Source organism: Seriola dumerili, unplaced genomic scaffold (genome assembly GCF_002260705.1).
Source record: "Seriola dumerili isolate Sdu_G_001 unplaced genomic scaffold, Sdu_1.0 BDQW01000052.1, whole genome shotgun sequence".
Taxonomy (NCBI): Eukaryota; Metazoa; Chordata; class Actinopteri; order Carangiformes; family Carangidae; genus Seriola; species Seriola dumerili.
In genome coordinates this window covers 7,955,330-7,972,675 of record NW_019174307.1, presented here as the reverse complement: position 1 = coordinate 7,972,675, position 17,346 = coordinate 7,955,330, and the positions used below count along the sequence as shown (strand labels likewise).

The 17,346-nt window shown below is 40.8% G+C and overlaps 2 protein-coding genes across 2 annotated transcripts; both read right to left on the bottom strand.

Moving 5' to 3' along the window:
* Nucleotides 1-11: 11 nt before the first annotated feature.
* akap17a (A-kinase anchoring protein 17A) lies at nt 12-8,977 on the bottom strand. The gene is made up of 8 exons (XM_022740390.1): nt 8,884-8,977; nt 7,718-8,065; nt 7,096-7,314; nt 6,383-6,595; nt 4,803-4,951; nt 3,652-3,931; nt 2,432-2,694; nt 12-2,188 (listed from the first exon to the last, which is right to left on the bottom strand). Exons 2-8 carry the CDS (start codon nt 8,042-8,044, stop codon nt 1,786-1,788), a joined length of 1,854 nt encoding a protein of 617 aa, XP_022596111.1. The 5' UTR covers nt 8,045-8,065; nt 8,884-8,977; the 3' UTR covers nt 12-1,785.
* Nucleotides 8,978-11,031: 2,054 nt separating this feature from the next.
* LOC111218207 (ankyrin repeat domain-containing protein SOWAHC-like) lies at nt 11,032-16,669 on the bottom strand. Its single transcript, XM_022740388.1, has 4 exons — nt 16,178-16,669; nt 15,289-15,656; nt 13,852-14,241; nt 11,032-13,489 (listed from the first exon to the last, which is right to left on the bottom strand). The coding sequence occupies exons 1-4, from the start codon at nt 16,524-16,526 to the stop codon at nt 13,022-13,024; spliced, it is 1,575 nt and encodes a 524-aa protein (XP_022596109.1). The 5' UTR covers nt 16,527-16,669; the 3' UTR covers nt 11,032-13,021.
* Nucleotides 16,670-17,346: the final 677 nt, after the last annotated feature.

The following is a 17,346-nucleotide window of genomic DNA, read 5'->3' as shown; positions in this document are numbered from 1 at the left end:
TTGAAAGCTTATTATAGTGACAAAATTGCAAAGTACATTTTCATTAACTGAAATAAAACAATTCTTTCTAAAAGTTCCCAGCTTGGATTTTTATTTTAACCATGTGTGCAAGGCATGCTCTAGTAGTTGATGAGCATACAGTATACAGAACAAATGGGCTTTGCTATGACAAGTAACTATGTCAAAGTAGAAGTGTCAACAAAACTGAGACCGATGTCTCCCAAGCTTAAATTCTGCATCAAGAACAGTCTGTACTGTAACTAGCCAGGTTAAAGAAATGTATCCAGTACACAATGTGAGCATGAAAGCAGGAGTTACATCCTCGCATCCCATTTGTACCTGGTACTGTGCTGGTTTGATTCAAAAACCCAAAAGCAATAATTAAACTTTGTTCCAAACTTGAAAAACTAAAGTGGTCTCAAATCCATCACTGTATTCAAGAGTCACATATGACTAAGGAAAGAGGGAGTGCACTGCTTGCTGAGTCAGGTCCAGTATGTCATGATGGCATCTTCATTATGAAGCATTAAGGCTGTCTCTGAAATCTCTCCCTCATTCCCTACTTCTGACATAATGGGCACTACATAGTGGACACATTTAAACACTTACCATGTAGACACTCACACAAAATCGCAGACAGTAAATTTAGTCCACTATAGAGTAAACAGGGAGCGATTTCGGACACAGCCTTCACACAACTCCTCACTCTTTCATTTCCAACAAAACAATTCCTCCAAATATTCCAAAATTCAAAACAACACTTAAAAAAAAAAAATCAGCCTTTCTTAACGGAAACTATGTGAACATCAAAAATGCTGTCCATTGTTGTGTTTTTTTCTGAGCTGCTTAACAGCAACACAGCCAATACTGAAGCAGTATTCCAAGAAATATTTCAGGCAGCTAACACATGACAACGACCAGTATGTCTACCAGTCAGCCCAAACACTTATAGTCTTATTGTCTGTGGAAACTTCACATTTGTACCGGAGCAGCAGCCATTCTTCACAGTCCATTAGTCCACTTAAAAGTCTTCTACAACTATGGCAGCCATGAGGGGGAGTTCAGGTGCTTGTTGGAGGCTTGATGTAAAAGTTATTGAAATTTTAATTCGATTACAAGTCAGTAGAGGATGCTGTGTTTTACTGTCTGAAGTCAGGCTGCAGCTGTGGATGAACAGGCTGGTGCCACAACAAAAATGACTAATGCAATTTGTTCTCAGCACCTGCCACTTTCTATAGCTCACTGTTGTTCATGCACAATGACACACTGGAGAAAATAAAAGTAATCAACAGGCTCATCTGTGTTCTCAACTGCCGATATAATGAATATCAGTGATTAGTGTATACAGTGATCACTAAATCTGAACCAAATTGTAATATCCAATTATGTTTGTTCTTGTTATTCTAACTTTCAGAGTTGTGTTTCAGTGTCCTTCCCTCCAAATGAATAATGAATGATACAGTATCTTTCACACATAGAATGACATTCTAATGAAACCAAATGGTAAATTTGGCATTTTATGCCAAAGTGTAAAGATGCTGAATATTTGAACACACTGAATTGTCAGCAGCTTTGATCCAACAATATGAAATGTGAAAAAAAACAAAAACAATAAAAAGGTAAAAGCAACTAGCAACTGTTGTTTCAGTTGATTCTGTAGTTGATTTGACTTTTATATGTTTTTTTAATAGCTAAGATTTCTTTTTTTACTATGCAGTGCCATGCCAATTAAGGGACCAAAAATATCTTAACGTATGAATTAACAAACTGATTATACTGATGAGTTTAGCGTCGTCTGGAATGGCTCCTGTCTCTACTGTTGCTGTGTTTCCTGTATCTTCGACTGTTATGGCTGTGACTCCTCCTGTCTCTACTTTTATTGCTGCTCCTGGAGCTGCCTCTGCTGTATCTGCGGTGACTATGTCGATTACTCCTCCCCCTGCTGTAGCTCTTCCCACTGCTGCTCCTGCTCCTGTCTCTACTCGAGCTTGTGCTTCTGCTGCTATGGCTGTGCCTCCTGCTGCCATGGTGACTGTAGCTCCTCTTGTGACGACTGGAGCTCCTCCTATGGCGGCTGGAGCTCCTTCTCCTCCTGCTGTGGCTGTGGGAGCGCCTCCCCCCCCCCCTGCTGTGGGAACTCCTCTCTCTGTGGGAGTGGTCCTGCTCCCTCCCTCGCTCCCTGCTATGTCTGCTCCTCACCACCTCTTCCCTCCTTCCCTCCCGGCCTTTCTTCCTGTCCTCCCCTCCTCTCCTCACCTCCGTTGCTCTGTTTTGCCCTGAAACATGGCCCTGCGCGCTAGATTTGGACACATGTTTCTCTTTGCTCTTAGCTGCCTTAACTCCATTCATCCGGCCCAAAACCCCCAACATCACATCAGTGCCACCAGGAACAGAGGCCTCGTCAGGCGTTACAGGTCCAGCCTGGTCCTGCGTGTCCGGAGATTTTGTTGTTCTTCCGTTGCTCTTCTTCAACAGGTTGCAAAGCAGTCTTTCCCTTAGCTCTTTCTCTCGGCGCTGGAGCTCCAGCGCTCGCTCCTTCTCCACCTCCACCCTCCGGAGCTCCTCCTCCTGCTTGCGTCGGCACGCCTCCAGCTGCTGAAGCCGGGCTAATTCCTCCTTCTGTCGTGCCTGCTCCTGCCTTTCCTGTTCCTCGCGTTGAGCCCTCTCTTTCTCCTGTTGTTGCTGCTTCAGGGCCTGTGGAGGAGAAAGCAACAATGTAGGTAAGAAATACTTCACCACCATCGTTTACGGAATTAAAGTCTGTCAGGACAAAACATTATTCTACCTTACTCTCGGTCAATACGACACAACATTACAACATCATCAAATTAATTTTCTGCTGTATATCAAGCAAGATATCAAAACCACCTTCAGCACCTCTAATGCTCATTTATTAACACGTTTTATCTCTGAACAAAATCTGAAGTTCATTGAAGAATGCCCATGTTAACAGGTTAGATCAGCCAAACAGCCTGCGTGAGACACACGACTCATAGCTCACTGCTGCGATACGTCATCTACAATTTTGGTGTCTCTAGAAATAGAGATAAAGGAGAGCGTCTGTTGATAGTCATATTGGACAGTGGAGACCACATGCTCTATATGGCCATAGCAGAAACCCAATGTAGGCTATAATTATATGATGTCAATAATTTAACAGGTGCAGGGCAGTATTTTTCCAGTGTGCTCTGTGTGTGTGTGTGTGTGTGTGTGTGTGTGTGTGTGTGTGTGTGTGTGTGTGTGTGTGTGTGTGTGTGTGTGTGTGTGTGTTAATAATAACGTTAATAAAAACATTTGATTATTGATGGCCATTATCACCATTATCAAAGGCAAACTCAATGCAGAAAGATACAGCTGGCAGTAGCAGTGGTGCAAGCAAAGGCTGTGTAACTAGGCAAGAAATCTAACAACCACATTTCCTAAAATGTCAAACCATTCCTTTAAAGATTAACCCAACATCAACAGCCCTATGTGATGACAGACATGCTACATAAAGTTGAATATTAATGAGGCTTGTGACGTTTGAAATAGTAAAGCTTAACTTAGAGCTCTTCTCAAAAAAAAGCCTTTCCAGTTCAGTACAGAGTTTGCAAGAGTATTAAAGTATCAAATATTAATCACAGTACTGGTATCAAATCAGAAGTGTATTACCAAATGGAGGTGTATTTCTTCTTCGTGTACATGTTGTACCTTTGCCCTGGCCAGCAGTTCAGCTATGAGCCGTATAGATTCCAGGTTGCGCTGAGCCAGCAGTAGCCTCCTCTCCTCCATTGCAATCTTCATCTGCAGCTTCTTCTGCTCCTCCTCCTGCTGTCGCCTCACCCTCTTCAGGTTCCTCCTTTGCTCTCTCTCCCGAAGCTTCTGCTCTCGTTTCCGCAGCCTCTCCTCCTTCTTCCTCTCCTTCTCCTCCTCTTCCTGCTCCTTCTGCTTCCTGAAAAAGGTTAGTTTGGCATCTGTGAATATCTGCTGGTAGGATGAGTCATTTTCTATTCTTACTTGTCAAATAGTACTACATAGTACTGCATTATTTCTCTTCTCAGTACCGAGTACAGTTCTGAGTTAATATTTCAACACCAGCAATAATGATTAATTAATCTACTAAACAAAATTGTTCCTTTCATCGTACTAATGTTGAATTCCCAAACACTCACTTAATGCTCCTCATACAAAGCTGCTATCCTCTCACAGAAAGGTAGTTGACAGTAGGTGAGAAAAAGTTACAGTCATATTTAACAATTACACTTAATGTATTTTCATTTAAAGCATGATTTTTATCTTTATACTTGATTATTGCTCAGTTTAAGAGCCCTTTGCTCTACCAAAGAAGAAACCAAGCACTTTGCAGTGAGACACACTGTCAATTTCTGGAAAAAAAAAGCAACAGCTTAATTTCATTGTGTAAAAACTGGGAAGGAAAACGTTTCGTTATGTTTCGTTAAACCTTGCTCTGGCATTTTTGGGCCAGAATCCAGAACCTTACAATTTTTACTTTGGATTATTTTGTCAGAGATGAAGTCACGAAATGATGAACCAATATATTGTTCATGACACTGTACTGTTGGTTGTTTCTTGTTGCTTAGATTTAAGTTATTCAATCATATTTATGAGCCAAACTGTGAGTAAAACTGTATTTTGGAATATTTGCTATCTGCTGGCCAAGGTGAATGATTTTCGCCAACTATTTTAATTTAATGTCTCTCCCATAAAATATGAATGCAGTATGTGTTAGAGGTCACTACCCTGTTTCACACTGGGGGCTCTTTTTCATTATAAACAAGTTTTCCATTGCTCTTCCATCATACCTCTCCTCCTCCTTACGACGCTCTTCCTCTTCCTTCTCCCGTCGTTTCTGCTCCTCTCTCTGCCTCTCCAGCTCCTGCAACTTCATCCTGTCCAGGCTCCTCCTCTTCAGAGCTGACTCACTCAGGTGCTTGCTCGTGTCAAAAGTCACCTGGACAAAACACAAAAATGCACACATTTTTATGGTGTACATAGGACAAAGTGCAAGATCATCTTTGTTTTTGTAGAAGAGTCTCTCTTTCAAATACTATAACAGTTTGGAGATCTAGTAACTTTTATTGCAGTTTTAATTAATCTGCTGTATCTTTTTGTATTGTGGAGCCTGTCGAATAAAACCAGTCTCATTAGTCTTGTCACAGTGGAGAGTAAAACAAATCAAGTCAGATTCAGTAAATCCAACAAATGGTTGCTCTAAAAGGTTTAGGGCTATTCTGACATGGCAGATCATTCCTTCCAGTGAAGAACAGATGGTAGAAAATGTAAATTACAACATTGTAGTCCACAGTATATAGTTGGATAATGTAATGATGATTACCACAGTGCCTTGGGTAAAACTGACTCAGAGTCAGGATCCTGCTGATCAGGTTGGGTTATGTCATACGTAAGAAAGATAAAACTCCTCATGTTCTGGCAAGAGCTACTACAAATATTAGATGCCCTCTATTTTTGTATTTACGTAATTTAACAACAGAACCAACTTACAATATCTTATTTTGTGTCTCATTTCTTTTATACAGACCCTCCTTTGCTTCTTCAACCCTAATTTAGATTTCACACTGAGGCTTTATTCTGTGGATTAAGAGACCTTACTCTCCTCTACCCCCATTACCTTGGAAATAATGACGAGGCAGATTCAATTCTCATTCCACTAAAAGGTCTTAAAGCTGCTATGTGACTCAAGCGACACAATCTAGTTGCAAAATTTCAGCAGTGGCAAGTCACTGGTGGCCCCACGAACAAAAAAAGAAGTCTCATTATACACCATTAGGGGTGGTATCAACGAGGTTGTGTAGTGTGTCTTTTTTGTTCTGTTTAATAGTAAAACAATTAAACTTCAACTGCCTTGTTTAAGAAGATTGTTGTTGGTCTATAATTTCTTCTTGGCACAATGGTTTCATTGAGGAAAAAGACGCTTTCTTTACATATGTATGTATGTATGTATGTATGTATGTATGTATGTATGTATGTATGTATGTATGTATGTATATGTCTATTTTCTGCCATAGGCATTATTTAATATCAAAAATTAATAAAGAATCGATAACTGATCATTAATTTTCCCGATGATTGAATAAGGAAAATTTTTATGAATAGCCCATCCCTATACACCATAACGACGAGTAACTCTGGAGTTTTCTCAACACTCCCTAAGATTGTGTTGATCCATTTCTGTCTCTAGGACTGAAGGTCTAAAGCTCAGAAACGGGAAGCTTTTAGGAGATTGGACATCAATTTACTTAACCCAAAAGTTCTTGGAGGTGCAGTCGAATAATGGGGAAACAAAATATCTTTCACTGTGTTCTTCCCATTGACATTAACATGCCACAGTGTAGCACTATAAGACTACAGCAGCCTGCGGTACCTTGATGTTGCAAGCCACTGCCTTTCCATCGTCTCCTTTGAGCATCAGCTTCATGCCGCGCATAGTGTCCATGGCCTTGGTGAAGCCACAATATTCCTGGTACTGGACATAAGCCTCAAAGTTCAGATGGCCTCCAAAGCTGAATGTACTGAAGTTCTTGTCCAGCATTTCCTCTCTGTATGGGTCCAACATGGGGATGTCAACATTTCGCACCTACAATTAAAACAGTGGCATATTGACAAAAATTAAATAACGTCATCTTTTTGGTGATTTTGGACATTTCTTACAATATTTAACTACGGTGTTTACATAAGTGTTTAAGTGTCAAATCACTTAAATATAATGAAAACAATCATAGCAATGTCTTTGAATTTAATTGATTGAGCGAAACAAACTTTATTAACTTCTACTTATTACAAAACTCAATACATGCAGAATTGGCCAGTTTGAGGGGGGGATTACAGCTACAGTGATTTCCACACCTTCATTATTTCACCTAAAGTAAGGATCAGTGTTCCAAAAACCTATAGTAATTAGATAATGTATATAGAGATACTGTAAAACCAGTCTTGTCTATGCTAAATTAGCAGGCCAAAAAAATCAAAAGTAGGTCAGTAATGTCACATGTGGTGTGTTATGTCTGCAGTGGAGGGCGCATTAATAGTTGTGCCTTACTGCCTAGTATGAAATGCAGAAACAGAAACATGTACCACCTTGCCAAAGGCCTGGAAAACAGCAATGAGGACCTCTTCAGAGGGCCGGTCCGGGTACTGGCTGTCCTTCTGGCTGAACCATCGGCAAGGAAGTCCCTCCAGATGGATAGTGTCAGGTCTCTCTCCTGGCAGTGTCTCATTCATGTCCTTGGCGTCGCGGAAAAATGAGTCCCAGTCATGACGTGTAGGGAAGTCGACCTTATTCTCTACTGCGCGGACCTGAGAAAGGAAAGGGAGAGCACTGCTGTACACTCACTCACTTTCCAGTTTGTTAGGGAAACCTAGCTAAAAGTAATGCAGTCTAATACAACAGCCCTGCAATAAACCAAGGTTTAAATAAATATGGTCATTATGGCCATTATGGAAGCTGTACTTTGCGGTGCTGTTTAATTGTATTGCATTATACTGAGATGTGTTTTTAATATTTAGTCTCTTGTTGATATAAATGGGATGGTCAAAATATTAGGAACATCTGTCAGTTTACCACAGTGCAACTCAAGTGCAGCGCAAACTAAAACCTTCAAAATAACCAAGAAACTACCAATTACAAATGCTGCAATCAGCAAAATAACCTGAAAAGTTTCACCATGAGGTCTGCGGTCCACTATACTGTCAGCCTTACCTTCAGTACATCAGTAAATCCACTGAGTTTGATGCTCTTCCCATCCAGACGGCTCAGCAGGCTCTTGACCACCGTCTTGTTTTCCACCTCTCCCTCAAAGCGGATGAAGTCCATGGTGCTCTTGGAGATTCTCAGCGCTGAAAACTGCTCTGGAGCTACCATGGCCTTTACCCTCTCCATTACCTCCCAGTTCGAGATGCTCTTGCCTGGGAGCTTGAGCTGGGGCAAAGCCACGCTGACGGTCATTTTGGCAATGGGCTTGAGGTACAGGTTGTACTCAGTGGAGAGGCACACTGCCTCTGTAGTATCATGGACGATGGTGGTCATTGTTGCAGATTGATGAGGAAGCTGCAATAAGTTTGGAGAAAGAGTAAGGACTGTTAGCATATGTTTTCTGTTATAGAAATAACCCTGAATTAGTGGACAATTACCTTCCCGTGTATTGGAAATGAAAGCAGAAACTGTGGTTTACAAATTCAAGGTTATGATTCAAACTGTCCACATGCTGCACTATCATGTAAAATTCAACAATATGAAATATCAATTCGCAGCATTGTTGCAAACACACAATGCTACGATATGAATTAAAACCATTAAAAAAGAAATCACAAAAAAGGGGTGCCATTTTATGCTCGACACACACCTAATTCAGAAAGCCGTATATACACTTCAAACTTGTTTGTTTCGCCTGTCTATCGACAGATTTGTTTCTGACATCTAACTTTAACTAGTGCCTCGTCTCACTAAACCCTCAAGCTTTACTCAACGAAGTTAGCTAGTTGCTAACATTGCCATCAAGGTTTTATGTTGTTTGTGGTGACCCGCTGAAACGCCACCCATCTCTGGTTGCAACGTTACTAGCATAACGACAGCTGTAAACTTTAGCTAGTATTAGATCCTGAAGGGGGATAAACTCAAGGACTGTTGAATGAAACAAAAAACTAATGCCAACAATTCATAGACTATACTGGACAAAACGTTAGCACAACGTGCGGGGTGTTTTGGTTACTAACAACAGCTAACGTCAGGGTTATTTCCAGCTAGTTGCGGGCTAGTTAGCTTGACGTGCTGTGTAACTATCGGTTCAGCTTTCAAACAACGTCCGACTACTTTTACATGCCGTTATACAAACGTCAGGCATTACAAAATATTTAACCAACACTTACCTAACAGAAGTTAGCCTCCTGCAACATAAAAATCAACACACCTATTTTATTGATTTACAGAGAGCAAAACAGTGCCGGAAAATAATTGAAAAACACCAACAACATGCCACTTCCGCATGCTGTGAACTTTGACCTTAAAAACAGCAGCACTGTGGTCGCGTTATTTCGGAACAGTGACACCGTGTGGAACAAAGTGCACAAGAACCTATATTTAAGAAGAATGGATCATGGGTTGATGTGGCTTTCTGATAAAGATTTCTACAAAATCAACCACATTCATTCGAAATAAAAACCACACATTTTCATAAGAATTCATCCCCTCTAATATAACACACCAAAATCATAAGTGGAGCAGTTAGTTAGTTTGACAGTCACATAATTAGTTAAATGGAAATCATCTGTGTGTAGTCAAGGGATTTCATTTTATATACATCTCTACCTGCAAACAAGTATTAAGTATTTAATATTAATAACAAATTCATATTACTTTGTTGAGATCACTTTGGCATTAAATGGTACCTTCTGATGATTGGCATAAAAAAAGCCTTTAATTTAATGTTGTAAAACAATAAAACATGTAAACCTCTAACAGGGTGAAATACTTTCTATAGGCCCTGTATGTTACAAGACAAAAGGACGTCCAACAGTGCACATTTGAAAATAACTTGATGCCTATTTGGCACAGTCAGTCACAAGTTAGGCTTTGTATGAGTGTCATCATCACTGTGGTAACTATTTGGGGTGAGAGGGAGAGATACGGATAGACTGGACATGGATTAGTGCAACAGTGGAGGCTCCAGGCAAAAAAGTTGGCACAGTTTCTCTGAAAAGATGGCAGAGGAATTTACATAATAGGCATTAGCCCCTTCGCTGTGTATGTAGGTCAGTAGCTGCAGTCAGAGAGCCTCTCTACTCTGTCCAGATCAGCAGTCATCTAACAGATAGGCTGCCTAAGGCAACTCTGGAATCCACAGGCCGAGGAAAAATCATCCCTTCAGTGACCTCTATAAATCTTTATTTGCCTTGTAGAGGAGGGCAAATAACAGAGATCAGAGAACATCAAAAGAGCAGACTCTGACTCTACAGCATTTACATTTACACAAGCAACACATTTGTGGTATGTAATGACCGTTTACATGTAATCCTGCTTTAAAATGGTTGTTTTGATCTGGTAAACATGAAATACAGAACAGGCCCAGACATGAAGCTAGAAGAACATCAGTGCCACAAGAGGATTGTCAGAGTTGTAGTTATCTATCCCATCACAGGGGCTGAACACATTGGTTGGAAATGTACCATATCCCTCTTACACATATGCCTTATGAATATCAAATGAATATTATCTGCTTTCCGCATTGATAATTTTTATCCCAGTGACTGGATAACATGCTAAACTACATGACTAATAGAAAAAGAAAATAATCAAAACTACTTGTCCTATGTCACCTCTTATCATGAGCAATATACAAATAAAACTTGGAAAAACTGATGTCTGCACTTGAAATTGTTCTGAACTTGCATTGCATGTTACATTTTATATCCTAACCCCAACATTTGACCCAGACTAGACCAGTGTAGACTCAATCACACAATCTTTAAAGGACGTTTATCCTTGTAACAATAGAAGTGCACATACACAGACACAGACACACACACACACAGACACACACACACACACACACACACACACACACACACACACACACACAACACAACAGGTGCAGTATGAGGACTGGCTGTGCATATATCAGGTCCAGTGTTACACAGGCAGCTTGCGGACAGGAAGCAGTGGACATGCTGTAAATGCTGGATTAAAGCTGGCACAGAGGGTCATCAGATCATCAATTATTCAGCACCACCAGACAAGGACAATCCCTTGGTGTCAGCAGGAATGACAGATGAAATAGCGTGCTTCATTTGGGGCGTTAGTGCATTCTGGTTGGATGGCACACCAGCATTCATGATTTTTGATTTGCTATTCTGACATTAAAATGATCATTTATAAATAGTGAATATCATCCCCCTCCCCTCCCCCAAAAGAAAAAAAAAACTTATGTCTACTAACTGAGCACTGACTTGAACATTTGAACTGAAGGGACTACTGACTCTAGTTTTATGCAAATAATTATTGCTTTATCATATCCAGGGATGAGAATGAAGAGAAAAATGGCAGTGACAACAGTGTTTTCACACCACATAACAACTTCACAGTATTTCACAAAGAAGACAGACACAATGTCTTACAGACTTAAAAATTAACAGTGCACAGCATTTACATTTCCCATATTCATGCAGATGAAAAAGTGATGTCAAAGTACATCTGTATAATACATTTCTACATCAAAATGCGTCAACCACACAATTACATGAAGCCCTATGATTTGAGTACAAATGTTACAAAAAGGAACATTCATGAAATCTAGGATGTGTCATTGAGTAAGTAAGGTTCACATATTTGGGAAAACAGTCAAAAAGTCATGTGCTCCTCAGCTACATACAGCATATTCTGGTCTAGACTCTTCAATATTCACAGATGAAACAGACATAGTTAAAGAGCAAGTGATTGTGTACATGCAAAGTTAGATCTACACATGGACAGTATAGACCTTATATTTAATATCATATGATGCAGTTTGTTTGATTGCATATTTACTGTAAAACTGATCAGTGCCATGCTGGGTGTCAATGTCGATGGTTGTCTAGACCTGGACCAATTCTCATTTACATTATGTATCTATTCTCTGGGAATTAAACTGTAAATTGTGCATGAAAATGGTGAATCTGTGCCATTATTCAGAATAATTTTTGGAATGAAATTAGTCAAATATATAGAATTAAATATCTTAAAACACTGTGAAACACAGCAACTGACCTTCAGAGACTCATACCACTTAAACTCCCCCACAAAGAAGAAATGTAACAATAAGTAAACAAGACTCCGTGGATCTGAGGTACATTATGGTCAGTAGAAAAAGGTATATAGACATTGTCAGCTTTCCCTGTGCTTCCACCCTTTGAAACAGTGATAGTGATCAGTCCTTATATAGGTAATTGGATCCAGGTAAAGCCATGGTAGCTTGGAAATATTCCCCTATCAGTGTAACCAGCTAACTCTTGACAACTATTGATCAAAATAGGTGAAAAGTTATAGAATAATTACATTGTCTCATTTATACTTTTATATATGCAGTAGATTACATACATACATCTAGATTTGTAACAATTTGGTCACCCACTTAAATTGTGTATACAATATTAATATGTAAATATGAACTGGGACCAAAAACAGCTGTCGTGGTTTCCTCCCTTTATCATCAACCATCGTCAAAGTGACAAGTGCAAACATGATGACTGTACATGGTTGTTTAAACAGACAAGCATTCAGTGGTTACAGCACTTTGAATAAGAAAATCTGCTACTTGAAAATAAAAAAAAGGACTCATTCACATTACAGAAATATACTAAAAAAATTCAGCACCAACCAATCACAGGAGGTTGAAATATAGAAAATAAGTTCTAGAAATATATTAATTTACTCTGCAAAAACATGATTGTATTGAATGAAACCAAGTGCTATTTTCGAATCCCTTGCCACTGTGAGTGAAAACTAAAGTGAAAACCAAATACAATCGTTCCTGTTGCTTTTGCATTTGTGTGAACATTGTTCTAGTGTAAGGTCTTAAACATGAAAAAAACGATGTGATATTTGCTACCTGCTACCTACAGAGCCTAAAAAATATAGAAAAACCCATTAACACAAAAATCAAGTTCAAAATGAATTCAAAGAGCAGTAGATCAGATTTCAATCAATGAACTGTCGCAGCAAAAAAATGAAATAAAATAAAAAATCTACATGAACAGTGTCCTCCAGTTAGTAGTCAACATAAGCTTAACAACTGCAAAAGGAACAAAAATAAGTTATATTATTTTTAGAAAAACATATTTGTGGTTATTTATTTAAAATTCTATAATAATAAAACTTTAAAAACAGCTTGATACTATATATTAGGATGTGTACTATTAATTTTGGTCACAAAAATGTCTGACCTGTCAGCTTATGAAGGTGAGTAAACTTTATCCTGTAAAACATGTCAAACTGGTTTAAATATCTATGTCGCTGGTTCACACAGATGTAAATTCATCCAAACAGGTTGGACAGCGGTCGGGTTCGGAGAGGACTGCTGGGGAGCTCCTCTCCTCTTCCCACCTCCCCCGTGTCGCGAAAGGAGGCGCTGTGGATGATCTGGGCTCGGTGGCGCCCTCTGTGAAGCCGGGCGTTCAGCCGGCTCAGAGAAGACTTCCTCTGCATTCCCCCTTTGGTCTTCCCAGTCCCGACTGCCTCCTCTGCTGCCTCAGCTGGTGGATTCAGCAGCCGCAATGGATTCAGATTGCCCTGGAGGACTCTAGGAAACCTCCAGCTGCGTCCTCCTCCGCCACTGCTGCCATTAGTGTTTTCGCTGTCTGACTCGGCACCCGGTGAGGTGACCACTCCTTCCTCCTGCAGGTCAGCGGCCAGCGGTGGGGAAAGGTACTGGATGGCTCGCCTCCCGCTGTAGTCTCGAGCCTCAGGGTCTGCCTCCCAGTCTGACAGCAATACACGAACCACCTGTCAATCACAGCAGACACATACGAGGAAAATTCAGAGAGAGACACGATGCATCCCAAGACATCCCCATGTCTTAGCGTAGGGAAGACTTGTCAGATTGTTACCTTCATTATTAGACCTATTTACAATGGGCTGTGTTTGGGATTAAGTTAATAGCAAGTGAAAAAAGTGAAGAAAAAAAACAACAGTTGATATAAATTAAGTTAGTTCTTTCTTTCCATGGATCATCTCCTATGTTTTGAAGAAGACCTCAAATGATTCTAGCTGGAGCAGACAGACTGAGTGTATTATCTGCTGCATCACTGAGCAGATGTAACACATTACACCCCACCATCACCACCAGCAGCATCGAAGCAACCCACCTGTGTGTGTCCATGCATGGCTGCCAGGTGTAGCGGTGTGTATCCAGCACTTGATCTCACGTTTACATTCACAGGTATAGCATTCTCTTTGGCAAAGGCCAGCAGCTGGGAGAGCAGCTCAGCTTTGCCCTGCTTGGCCGCCCAGTGGAGGCAGGTAAAGCCGGTCACAAAGTCTCTCTTGGCCACTAGGCTGGGTTCGACAGACAGCAGGGGCTGCAGGCTTTCCCATAGGCCATCTGAGGCGCACAGCATCCACTCGTGCTCTAGTGGGTCCAGGGTCACTGAGGCACAGTCTTCATCAGTGGCTGATGAGAGGAGTGATGCCGAATCGCCATCACTCCGAACTGAGTCCCGGAGGCGTGAGCCACGATTGATCAGAGACCTCCGGACCTGCAAAAGGAAGAACATGGGAGAGAAAAAGGAGTACACTTTACATCAATGGTTTTGTATTTCACCAGATAATGTCTGTGAATGTTCTCATTCGTCCAGGTCATAGTTATCTCTCTCTCAAATTAAATCGAAGGCAACTGGACTTGTATTTGTCTGTGGAAGACGTTTCGCCTCTTATCCAAGCGGCTTCATCAGTTCTTATGTATTGGTCTCTCTAGTCCGCACTAGTCTGACTCCACCAGTATTATCCAGCAGATAATACAGTAGCTCTTTATCATGCTCTTCACGGGTTCTTAGTTGCACCATAAATAACAGTTTCAAAAGACAAGATAAACAAAAGTAGGCCTGATATCAGGGCACTGACCACTATTGTTCATCACAATAAAGCATTTAACTGGAGTAAATTGTATAAAGACATCTTTGAGAATCAACAAATCACATAGTCAGTTTTGTCAGTTGTTGCCTTCTGATGATCATCAAAAGAATCTTATAGGTCAACCTGCTCCAGAGTTACGGCAAACTGTGTTACATCACTGAGTCAAATCACCCAGTTACATAAGACAGATAACTGTTGCTGTGGAATTACTTGCCATGCATATTGCATTTGTGATCACACCCCAAATGGTGATTTATTTTCTATCAGCTTTCAAAGGCTGTGTTTGGGCCATGCTGCCACAGTGGCAAAGGCAGAGGAACCTGCTCAGTTTCATCTATGAACAGCTGTGTGCCATTCAGGTTTTTGGTGCACACCCAGAGGTGAAACACCTGCCATGACATCACAGCTTTAGGTGTTGCCAAAAGTATAACATGGTTCAAAGTTTGAAACAATCAAAGCAGTGCTGCAGCATTTTTCTGTTACGTCTGAATCAGTCAGTTTTTAGAGGTTGAAGCCGATAAACAGATGTTTTTACAAGCTTAGACTGTTACTTGTTCTAACTGCTATGCCCTGTAGAGAGCTTTGTAAAGTTGACATACAAATAAATTGTGACTTAACAATAATAATCTACTTAGAAGCTTTTGTCATGCTAGAGAAACGTGGTATCCTACCTGAGGAGAACTACTCATCATCAGCTCTATGAAGTTCCTGCGACTTCCCTTGGGCGTGTTGATATCTCCAACAGGGTCCAGCCCTTCCAAGGCGCTGTCTTCAGATAGGCAGCTGGTCAGCATGGCACGCTGGGAGCCTTTGGACACTCTACGTGCCCCTCTCACTTGCCATCCAGGGTGAGCCTGGTCCACATCTTGCATCCCAATAACTGGGGCTGACTCTCGCCTCCTCCTGTCCCTCAGCTTCACCTCTCCACCAGAAGTAGGTGTCCCTGTGTTGGCCTTATTCTGGGAGGGGGTTGCAGGTTGCCCATTGCCATTTGACTGCTTGTCATTGTCCAGGCCTGCACCAGGTTGGCTGGGTACTCCTGTGAAACCATTGAACATGTTTTTTACATTATCACTCAGCTCTGATACTGTAAGATGTGGTTGTTGATTACATGTACATGTAGAATTGAACAGGTTGTTGCATAATATAAACTCAAACGCCATTATATCTTGCACAGGTAAAGTAGAATCCTGTTAATGATATTAATGATCTCTGGTCATTATTGTTATCATGAATTGTTATGTTTTACTGCATCTTTGGCATTAAAGAGGCCACAGTTAGAGGGCATAATGATGGGAGTTTGGCAGCTTTAGTCTAAACATATACAGAACAATGGCCCAACCTTGGTACTTGATATTGTTCATCATCTGGTGAGGAGACAGTACAACCTTACCAAATTAGTAAATAACTAGACATACAGTAACACAAATATAAATATAACCTTGGTTAAATGTGTAAAGACGAGCTGTAATCAATTTAGTGGTAAACAAACAAACAAATCACGGACAAAACAAAGGATAATATCAGATAAAATGAACACAAATGGTGCATCTCCCTCACCTGTTTGGTGTCCGTTGTCAGGGTTGCCGTTGACACTGTTGTCCAGTGTCTCCTGGATATTGCCGTTACACTCTGCTTGATCGTAGCCGTCCGCGTCCGCACGCATCACCGACCCCGCGCTGCTTTCAGTATTCAAACACACAAATTTCACACCGTTTTCCACCTTCACGAAACCCACGTTGTCCACGATGCGTTTCAGCACCTCGCGATCCACCTCTTCCTTCGACTGGTCATTTTCCCCCAGACCTGATAGGAAATGATCGATCAGCTCCATCTGTTGGACCCTCCCTCCTCTCTCCATCAGGAACTCCTGCACGGCTTGCTCCATGCACTGGGACGCCATCATCATCCTTGGACGGCCCAAACACCGCGCAGCGACAATCAAGTTGCACAAGGACGTTTCAAAATGACTCCATGTTCATGTTGTTGTCATTCACTGGGGTCGGTGACAACGGATGACAGCATCTTCTTCTCCGGCCTCCTCCTCTTCTCCATGGGGAAGATCTGTGTCGTGCTCCAGCAGATAGGGGTCGCACGTCGCTGAAACAACTGAGCAAACCGCTCACCACTGCAAAATTCATGCGGCGTTCCCGTGCTCCTCGTAAAATCAAACTTTCAATAACTCGAAAAATGGACCATGTAGTAAAAGTACAGATTTTTGGAGAAAAGTGTGGAATTATTTAAAGTCGATTTAGCCATGATGGCGTGAGAATGATTTGGAAATATACTTTGGACCAGTATTAAATAACAAACTGATTTTGATTTGTAATAGCTAACTAAAACACTTGATAATCTGTTTTAACAAGACAAACCATGGTAATCTTGTTGGTCAACGGCATAGACTGTATACAGTCAACAGATACACAACAAATGGAAGTCCATGGAAGCTTAATTAAATGAGTGAAAAGTGGAAAGTTACAATTGTTCATCGTACACAGAATGATGTAATGATAGTAACTAGCTTGGTAAAATTAATGTTTTATCCTAAAACCTGAGTTAGCTTTGGATTTCTTTCTTTCAAAACTAACCGAGCAGGCAAAATCAAGTACTTTTCAAAAGATTCTCATACTTCTTGTTTTTAAGGTCAAAACTCAAGTCTGACAGCATCATCATCAGGAGTAACTGCATAGTTGTAATGATTTTGGATTTACAATTTTTTCTGACAGTCC